The sequence below is a fragment of the Mustela nigripes genome, chromosome 7 (assembly GCF_022355385.1).
Source record: "Mustela nigripes isolate SB6536 chromosome 7, MUSNIG.SB6536, whole genome shotgun sequence".
NCBI classification, from domain to species: Eukaryota; Metazoa; Chordata; class Mammalia; order Carnivora; family Mustelidae; genus Mustela; species Mustela nigripes.
This window is the reverse complement of record NC_081563.1, coordinates 139501848-139511846: the sequence shown is the minus strand read 5'-3', so window position 1 is coordinate 139511846 and position 9999 is coordinate 139501848. Positions and strand designations below refer to the sequence as shown.

The 9999-nt window shown below is 64.3% G+C and overlaps 1 protein-coding gene across 3 annotated transcripts; it reads right to left on the bottom strand.

Annotated features, from left to right (window-relative positions):
* Positions 1-1961: 1961 nt before the first annotated feature.
* OGFR (opioid growth factor receptor) lies at positions 1962-9999 on the bottom strand. Of its 3 annotated transcripts, XM_059407371.1 has the most exons (8): positions 9779-9998; positions 7095-7163; positions 6402-6480; positions 5451-5529; positions 4473-4539; positions 3824-3972; positions 2522-3227; positions 1962-2180 (listed from the first exon to the last, which is right to left on the bottom strand). In XM_059407371.1, the coding sequence occupies exons 1-8, from the start codon at positions 9950-9952 to the stop codon at positions 2154-2156; spliced, it is 1350 nt and encodes a 449-aa protein (XP_059263354.1). In that variant the 5' UTR covers positions 9953-9998; the 3' UTR covers positions 1962-2153. The 3 variants fall into 3 exon arrangements, with proteins under 3 accessions (XP_059263354.1, XP_059263352.1, XP_059263353.1); XM_059407369.1 differs by having other exon boundaries at positions 1962-3227; positions 9779-9999; XM_059407370.1 differs by having other exon boundaries at positions 1962-3227; positions 3824-3894; positions 9779-9999.

Sequence of the window (9999 nt, the reverse complement as noted above, 5' to 3'; positions counted from 1 at the left end):
AATGTTTAGAATTCTCTGGGAAATGCTGCTTTGGGACTTAGAGCACACTGCATGAACGCTGCTTTCCTCTCTTTCACTAGTCAAGGGCATTAGCGAGAGGAGGGGAAGCATGAGGTACAGATTCGGACCTGTGCCTGGACAGCTGAGAGGCTCACGACGGCAGGCCTGTCTGCGGAGGAACTCCATTTCGGTGGGCGGGAGCTCAGGACTTCCGCGGTGCGTGGGTTCACAAGGGGCCAGCGGGTGGACGAGGAAAGGAATACAGAGGGAAGCAAACGGACTCGGTGGAGAACCTCAGCTCACCACTGTGGTGGACTGGCTGCTCACTCCCTCACATGGGGGGGGCGGCGGTGAGAATTCTATCAAGGAAGGCAAGAGAAGCTCGAAAGCTCTCGCCCTCCAGCAGAGTTCAGGTCATCCTAGGACATCGTCAGACACCCCAGCCCTTCCACCCCACCCACAAGCCCAAAGCCTGGGGAGCAAGACTCCTTCCCCGCCAACCTCTCCTCCCTGCCGTCCACCCCGTTCCTGGAGCAGACTCAGAGAAAGTCCAGCTCGGTCAAGGGAGGGAGCTGGTGCCAGAAGTCTGGCTCCAGCCTTCACCCCAAACCGGTCCCTGGCTCCACACAGTCCCTCTCCCTGGGGAGCTGCCCCTGCCTAGAAGCTGAGCCCCAGGGGGCTCGAGTGGGTCACGACCTCACAGCTGACACCCCCAGGCAGAACCAAAGCATCACCCCTCTGTTTCAGGCCATCACCCTGGGTGAAGTGTGGGGGGCGGGCAGGCCAGAGTGACTGCCAGTCTCTAGGTCCTGCTGCTGGGCACAGGCACCCCCTCCTACGGTTGTTCCAATGGGATTTTCCTCCCACTCTGGGTTCAAGCTTCTCCATGGAACCTGTGCTCCACAAATGTCCACATTGAGCATTCTCACCACTAAGGGCTCGGTGGGGGGGGGGCGGTGCTGCTGAGGACTCAGTGTTGGAGGACCCCCTCATCGTGACGTCGTCACCCTCTGTGGTAGAAATTCCATCCCTGTGCCAAACTGAGTTCAGGCACCAGGGGACCATCCCCTCCCGCAGACCGGAGGGGGCAGGGGAGAGCCAGCAGCACAGGACACAGCCTGCCCTAGCTCCAGCACCGGGGAACATTAACTCAGGGGCTGGCCCTCCCGCAAAATGACTGCCAGTCTGCCCACCTCTCCCACCAGGATAGGAGCTAACAGTCCACACTCTTGAAAAACGGAGCCCAAATCACAGCCAGTGACTCAGAGCCCCTCCCCCTCCGGAAGAGCTGTGACCTGGTTGCTTCAGTGGTTCAAAGGCCAGGGTGCAGCCCTCTACAGGGCTCTCACCCTGTTGGTGCTGAAACTCCAGTGGGTCAGGAGGGGGACTCCGGCCCAGGGGGACAAAGCCTGGCTGAGAGCCCACCGGTCCTTGAGGACAGGGAGGTGCACTCTACCCCTGCCAGTTGGAGGGGTCAAGGGGGTCCTGGTGTGGTAGGTAGAGCAGCCAGGGTAGGGACGGAGGAAACAGAGCCACAGAGAACGCTGGGGAGCGGCCCCGAGGCACCACAGTACACCCCTGACCAGGGTAGGCAAAGATCTCGTCCAGACCCAGGGTCCTGTCAAACTGCTGCTCCTCCTGCTCAGCCCACCCAAGGGACCGCACACAAGTCCCAGACCCGCTCCTACACCAGTGACAAGAGGCAGCCGTGGGACCAAGTGCCCAGCTCCAGAGGGCCCAGGAGGCCGTGTGGTCAGGGTGTCTAGGACCGATGCATCTGTCCGGGGGACTGCAAATGGCTGTTTCCACGGGTGCTCACAATGGCCAAGTGGGCCACATCTGGGCTAGGCCACTTTGCACCCAAGGGGCAGAAGCCCAAGGAGCAGCACCACCGCCAAACGAGCCCCCTTCCCGGACTCCAGCCACCCAGAGCCCACCCACAGCCCCGTGGGCCACGCTCAAACGCTCAAAGTCAAATGAGTTTATTCAGAAAAGGCCTCTGCACCAGACTAAGAAAATGAACCCCCCCTCAGGCCAATTTACAAAGCCAGGTAGGGGGCAGGGCACAGAGGAGAGACGGCAGGAGGGCAGTTCGAGGTCAGGATTTCCAAGTCCTGGCTTTCCAGCAGCTGCGGTGGCCACTATAGTGACGATCAGGGAGAGGCCAGGACTGCACCGTGCTGAGAACAGAGGGCAACGGGGCTCCCCAGACCTGTGGCCCGGCCGGGATGCCCACGGGCACCTGCTTCCCTTAAGGGTTTCTGGGTTTGGTCTAAGGCCCCACCTCAGCTTCCTTGTCTAGCCATGGTCCTGCGGTGGCTGAGCTCCCCGAGGCAGCAGGCTGCAGCCCTGCCCAGCCTCCTGCCACCTCCACTCCATTCTCACCCTCTTGAGCCTCAGGACGCCCTGGCACTGCGCCATGCCAGGCGGGGACTGGCCTCTTGGTCCCACTGTCCCCACCATCGCCACCCACCGAGGAACCGTCCCCAGGGCCCTGATCCACCTTCCTTCTCTTCCTCACCTCCTCCGCCACCTTGGCCCCCGCGTCCTGTGGCCCGGGCTGCTCGGCCTCCCCGGGGGCCTGGCTGCCCGATTCCTGGGCCCCCCCGCCAAGGCTGCTCTGGCTGAGGGCGCAGCCCTCCAGGTTCAGGGCAATCTTCTCCACGTCCGAGGCGCTCTGGGCGCCCGGCTCCCCCGGGGCCTGCTCCCGCCGGCTGGCCTCCAACTTCCTCTTCTTGCTCTCCTTGGGGCTCGGGGGCTCCGGGTCCTCCTCCCCGCGGCCCCCCGCCTCCCCTTCCCGGTCCCTCGCCAGAGCGCCGCCGGGTGCCCCGGGCGGCGACGGGGCACCCGCGGCCGCGCCGTCCCCGCCCTCGGCCCGCCCCGGCCCGCAGGTCCGTCCCGAGGCGCCGGCCTGGCGCAGGGGGTCCCCGGGGCTCCCCGCGCCCTCGGCCGGCCGCAGCCGGCGCAGCTTGTCGTGCGGGCCCCAGACGAACTTGCGCCGCGGCCGGAAGTGCTCCCAGGCGAAGCGCAGCAGCCGGCGGCGCTGGCGCGCGCAGCGCACGGAGAACACGAAGTAGTCCAGCGCGCTCTGGCGCACGGCCGGCAGCTCCCCGCGCACCAGCGTCTCCTCCAGGAAGAAGCGCGCCAGCGGCGCCTGGTAGCGCTCCAGGCCCAGCTCGCCCAGGGACTTGAGGATGCGCGTGATGCGGAGGTTGTTGTGGCTGTGCCTGGGGGCGTGGGGGCAAGCGGAGGGGTGCTGGCGGGGGCCAGCTGTCTCCGCCCCCCCTCGCCGCCGCCCCCCCCCCCCCCGCCCCGCCGCCCTGGAGAAAATGGCCTGGGGGCCCGGATAGTGCAGGTGGGGGCTGCGATGTATTTTCTACAAGGCTGCTGTCCCCTTGGCCCCGCGGAACCGCCCCCCCCTGCCCCCCAGCCCCGGGCGCGCGCGGCTGCAGGAGAGCCGCGCGGGACCCTCCAGAGCACAGGGCCTGGCCCAGGCTTGCTCGCTCCCCGCCCAGCGCTTCTCGGCAGGGGGGAGGGGTCCCGTGCTTGCCAGGCTGATGGAACAGTGGGCAGCCCGACCCACACCCAGGTGGACGGTGGGGGCGCAGGTAAGGAAACGGACTGGCACGACTTTCTCGGTTCTCACACGCCCAGTGTTGGGACCAGCCCCGCCGCGCAGTGCAAACGGGACGGTGCTCAGAGCCTGACGCACTTGCCCGAGCCCCCCTGCAGGCCCTCCTCCCCAAAGTGCTCCCCCACACCTGCCCGGAACCTAGCACAGCCCCATCCCCCTCACTTGTGTGGAGTGAGGGCCGGTCCTTACCGGTTAAGGTTCTGGAAGCGCTTCTGGTAGTTCTGTGCTCGGCGAACTTGTCCGGTGTCCCGGTCCTCCAGCTGGATCCCGTAGAACCCCAGCATGAGCTCGTAGGCCTGGACAAACCGCTCCCTGACCTCCTCGGAGCTTTTAAATGCCTGGAACACCCACCCCCCCGCAAGCCAGCGGGAGCTCAGGGGCCATTGCAGGCGCAGGGGGCTGGCTGACGCCTCCCTCAGGCCCCAGTTCATCTACAGGCCTGGACTCAGACGAGAATTCTGAATGTGACTTTTCTTCTAGCTGCTACGAGGTCTCACTGGGGCCAGAGGCATCTGCCCCAGCTCCCAGAGGAATCCTGCCAGCGGCCAGGACAGCTTGGGGGGCTCCCAGGGTGGAGCATATGGTAGGAGACACACAGTCTCCTCGGCTCCCCAGACCCTGCCACCTCTCCAGGTGTCCTGCGCCAGCCCAAACCAGGTGTGACAAAGCCCCCATCCCCAGGACTCTGCTCTCAGGCCTGGCCCTGAGCTCTCTGACTTAAGGCAAAGGGCTGAAGAGAATCAGATTTCTCTAGAAGCCTGTGGGGAGCAGCAGGGGGCAGAGGCAAGGAACCATGAACCTCGAAGGGCAGGGCAGCTTCCCAGCCCGCATTGCTCACCTCAATCTCCCGCAGCGTGAGGGGCTTGGCGTGCCAGTTCACTCCCGGTTCACGCAGAGGGAAGAGCCTGTGGGAGAGGGTGCGGCACCGGTCCCATTGCAGCAAACACGGGCTCCCCGCCATGGGCCAGGTGCTCGCCAGCCTCTCGGGGTTCAAGGCTCCGCTCCTGATGGTCTGGCTGGACGACCCATGTCACGGGCTCTCATGAGTCACAGCCAGGGGGCGAGGGCAGGAGGGTCGGGGGAGACTGCTCTGGACCAGGGTGCGTGGCAGGGGCAGCGTGGCCGTGGGAGGCTCAGCGTGCACGCTCAGCTCGGCGCTCCAGACTGTCCTCTTTATTCACTTAAAGATTTAGTTGTTTTTAGAGAGAGACGGGAGCAAGAGCGTGCAGGAAAGGGGCAGAGAATCCTCGAGCAGACTCCCTGCTGAGCACAGAGCTCAACTGGGGACTCGATCTCATGACCCTGAGATCCTGACCTGAGCCAAAACCAAGAGTGGGACGCTTAACTGACTGAGCCGGCCACGTGCCCCTCCTCTTTATTCTTCCGTTCTTCTTTCTGTCTCGTCATTCATAGTGCAGAGCTGTCCCCCACAATACTGTATGCCCAGGAGAGGCCCTAACCATGCCATCTTCAAAAGCACGGCAGATTTGGGGGGCAATGTCAAGGGTCCCCAAGGCCACCTGCTGACAAGGATCAACTCAGGCCACTGTTGGAACCCTGCCACCCCTGAGCGTCCGAGGGGCTCTGCAGGGCCACATGGCCTTTTGGGACTGGGGACCCAGTCTGTGTGCCACTCTGCCTGTCCCCTACATCTGTGTTCAGCTCCCAGCCTCAAAGGCTCTGCACAGCTGCTGGACACACAGACTGCAGGACAGCGGTGGTGCAGCACCGGGAAAGAGTGCAAAGGGAGTGTGTGTGGGGGGGAGGCGGAGGGCACCTGCTCCATAGCCCCGCCCCTCTGGCCCCGCCCACTCACCACTGGATGTAGGAGTGATTCTCTTCCAGTAGGTCATAGTCCTCCCTCCAGTTCTGAAGAATGTCTTCAATGAAACAGCCTGGGGGCCCCATGGGGACAAGTCAGTGCAGAGCTGCTGGAAGCCACCCCCCCCCCTTGAGGACCTTGGGGCTCCGAAGCTTGTATACGTCTCATGTGACCAACTCCCCCAACCAAAGCCCTTGATTTCTTTAACATCTAGACGTGGGACCTCCACTGCTGGCTGAGTGTGGACCCGGGTGAGAGTACCACACTGGGCCTGGGGGCAGGAGAGCCCAGGAGGCCCACTGGGAGAAGGACATGGGGTCTCCAGCCCCACACCTGTCTTTGTAGAAAGGTGGCCTCACTGCCCCCACCAAGCCATGGCCTGTCGGCTGGAATCTGACCTCAAATGGGGCGTGCAGCGGAGCCCCACCCTGTAGCCTGGCCTCGGGCAGGGCAGCTGCTGTTTCTGCAAAGAGCCAGACAGTGAACGCTTGAGGCCACAGGTCCTGTGGGCACTGTGGGGGGAGGCAGCCACAGACAGAGCACGGGCTGTGGGCGGGTCCTCGCATGTCTCACAGACACTGATCCCGGAATTCCGGGTAGCTGTCACAGTACAGAATATTATTCCATCTTACGTTTCTTCCAACCACTTGAAAACGTAACAATGATTCTTCCCTGTTAGCGTATGCATGCGGGTTTTCCACTAAGGCGGCCCCGCCGAGGGGGTCTGGGAAGCCCTATTCACTGCCTGGCCCTGCACAGAGAACAGGCTGGGGGCTGCGGCCCGGGCTTCCCCTCAGCGGCCTCCAGGGGGCGCCGTGCGGCTGGCCGAAAACCTCGGGCCACCAGCGGGGACCCCGGGACTGGGAGCAGGGGCAGCCAGTGGAGGGGAGATGGCCCGGACACCCCGGCGGGGACAGAGACGCGGGCCGCCTGGCAAGCGCGCACCGTTGGGCAGGAACCGGATCTCGTTTCTGTAGAAACTCAGGTTGGGCATGTCACCGTTGCTGTCCCGCTCTATCAAGTCCTGAGGAGCCGGAGAAAGGTGCCCGTCGGAACGTCTCCAGACACGGGCTGCCTCCAGGGGTCCCTCGCACTAGAACACTCCTGGCAGGGGCAGGGGGCATCTGCTCTGGGGCCCACAAACCTCTGACATGCTGAGGGCTGGCGAGGACCCCATGTACCCCACAGGTGAGGGCAGCAGCTCCCTCTGACCACCACCTTCTCCTGTCGCCACTGCGGCCCAGGGCTGGCAGGTCCCCATCATCGGCCCCCCTTCCTCACCCGAGGCAGCTCAGGGCTTGCCTGAGACTCAGGGTGCCGAGGGCACGGATGAGGGTGACGGGAAGGCCAACTGCTCAGGCCCCAGCATGCAGGACCTTGTGCGTGTGCTGCTGGCTGGCACTGGTCCCTTGTTTTACAGGCCAGGGCGGGGAGGCTCAGAAGGCTGGCCCGCTATCCCCGTCACCCCAGGATGAGGGGAAGGAGCAGCTGTCCCAGATGGAACGTGGGACTTCGTCCGAGAAGAGGTGCTGACCGGACCGATGGTCCACACGGCCTTCTTCGGGTGGGGGTGGGGAGGACTCTGAGCTGAGGGGGGCTGGCGAGGTGGGGGGGGCGCCCCAGACAGCTGTTACCTACCGGGTAGTTGTGCCGGTACCTGCGTGTGTCCCGCATCGCTCGCCAGTTCCGGGACCCCAGCATCCTGGCCTGGGAAGAGAGGAGAGGGGCTGAGACCCCCGTGGGAGACCCACCAGTAGGCAGGACCCACCCCTAGCGAGCCCCCATCATAGTAAGGGCAGCAAGGACCTGTCGGCTATCAACAAAACCGGAGGGGACAGGAGAGCATGGAGCAAGGTGTGCCCTCTGCTCGGCCGCTGCTGCCTGCCCCAGCTCTCGGGACGCCCCGGCTGACCAGCACATTCTTGGGACACAGCCCCCTCTCCCCCATTTCTAACTTCACCTCCTACTCCCATATCCGCTGGTTACCTCCGCTTGGACCCCGGCCTTAGGACTTCCCCCGGGGCCTACCCCATTGCATCCTTTTTGCACTGTGCTCGAAGTTGTCACCAGGCTGTGTCCCCAAAGGCAGCGGTCTCACAGCCTACAGCCCTGGGAGGGGCCCCAAACACTTGTCTGACAAAGAGATGAATGACCGAGGCTCCTGTCTCTGCCCAAGCCCGGAGCTCATAGACCAGATCCTGTCCTCCAGTCCCGTGGGGGAGCCCCCTTGGCAAGGTACAGAAGCTTCTCGTTGCCCTCCAACAGCTACGGCCCCTATAACTGCAGGCCAAGCACCCTGGGGTCCTGGGAAGGACAGAAGGGAACTGGCGACCAGGACGCCAGGGCAACACTGCTTGACCCATCCTGTTAGAGGGTGGGGGGCATGAGCAAGGCTGAGCCTGGCTTGTGGTCCCACGGATGCTGGGGAGGAGAAAGGGCCGACAGATAAGGCTCTGAGGCATGACAAGAGGGGACCGCTCGAGCCAGGAAATACCTGGGTCCCGGATCCTGGAAGGAGCAGAAGAGCACTGGAAGGGGGTTCGGAGGCTAGGCCTACCGCTGGGTCCCTTGGCTCTGACCCGATCCCAACTCCCCAAGATCCTCCAGCTGGTCTGAGCCCCAGCAAGGATCAGGGGGTGCCTCCATCCACGATTTATAGACCAGGGCAAGCTAATATTCTTGCCTACCAGCCAAGGGCCAGCAGAGAAAGCAAAGCTCAGCAGAAGCTGGCCCCGCCCAGTGCCAGTTTCCTTTTCTCTTCCTCCCTGGGGCCAGCCAGGCGCCTCCCCGGGTCAGTGCAAGACGGCCAGCCCCACAGGTGCGCAGACGACACAGCCCAGGGCAAAGCACCAAACAGCCATGCTAGGGCTCAGTCTGGGGCAGCTGGGGTGTGCTCTGGGGTGGGGGTGGGGGCCTGGGGGAAGGGGAGAGGATTAGGACCTGAGGAGGGACAGAAGCGGTAGATGGCAGAGGACTGTGGGCCCATCACGGGATGGCCGGGGCGCTGGAGCACTGCTTTAGGAGCCGTGCCCATGAGACTATAGCAAGGGCCGAGTCCTCTCACTCCGGCCAAGTGTGCATCTGGCCCAGGAAAAGAGCCCGATTCCTGCCCTCTGACTCCAGCCCAGTGACCCTGACCACGGCCCAGCCCTTTTCCTCAAGAACCGAATGCCTGCCCCAAGCACCACAGATATGCTCAGGCTCCTAGGCTAACTGGCAGGTCCAGGACCCCTCGGGTCCCTCTCACTGACCACTCCCCAACAGAGAGAGCCACCGAAGATCCCGAGCTCTCAGGTGCCAGTGGGAAAACCGGACCTGGAGAGCCTGCAGGCTGGAAATCAGACACGAGAATATGCTGTCTTCCAGAAGCGACCCCTATCGCGCTATGTCCCCCATAACACCTGCGACCCCAGCTGGAACCCCTGTCCTTACACCGGGAAGGATGTGCTGCCCAGCGATCCTCGCCCGCCTGTGGTAAGGAAGAGTAACACTAGTAACAAAAAAGAAACCAGTGGTAACCAGAGAAAATCAACGGCAACAAAAGTAACTCACAATGACAGGGAGTAACCAGTGGCAACAAAAGTCACCATGGTAATGACAAATAATCAGTGGGGACAAAAGCAACTGCTGGTCACAAGTAATCAGTAGTAACAAAAGGGACAGCTGGTAAGGACAACCAGCACTTAAGTGTAAGCGGCCGCTGGTCACCACCAGTAGCCCAGCGCCTCCGGACAGGCCTGGCTCAGCCAGGCCACCTCGCGTAGCCTCCAAGGCCACCTCCAAGGAGGCGGGAGGCCCCCCGTACGTGGGTGCTGCACCCCGAGAGCAAAGGTGGGGGTGGGGCGGGCTGGCGGGGAGCAGGTGGGGCAGAAGCCGGAGCACCAAGAGGCAGGGAGGCTGGCGGAAGCAGGGGAGCGCGCAGAGGATCTATCAGGAGGATGGAGCCTAGGGTCTGGAGCTGGGAGGTGACAGAGAGCGGAGTCAAGAACGCGCCCAGGGCATCCCCTTGAGAAGTGTCAGCGCACGATTCGGCTCCGGGCACACAGATCCGAGGGTGGCCCTGGATCTCCCTGCAATGTCCCCTGGCTGGGCCAGAGCTGGGGGGCGCAGGTCCGGGCAGATCTCAGGGTGTCCGGGGGTCTTGAGGGAGGCACGAGGGGGCTGTGAGCGGGGGAGAGGGCGACAGCTGGAGGGAGAGCCAGGCCCCAGGCCGGATCTCCAGGGAGGACGGCTTCCCCGGAGCGGGGCCTCGCTCCCACCTCGCGGCGGCCGGGCAGGCCTGCGCGGGGGCTCGGGGACCCCAGCGCGCGTCGGGGCTGCACCTGGAGCGCTCCGGGCCGCGCCGCCCGCGCGTCCACCTCGTCCTCGTCCTCGTCCTCCGCGTCCGCGTCCCCCGGGGCGCCGGCCTCGCCATCCTCGTGGCCTCCGGCGCTCGGGCCCTCGCCGTCCTCCTCCTCGCCGTCCTCCCAGGTCGAGTCGCAGTCCGGGTCGTCCATGCTCCGGCGGCGGCGGGTCCCGCGCTCCGGCGGAAGCGAAAGTGAGC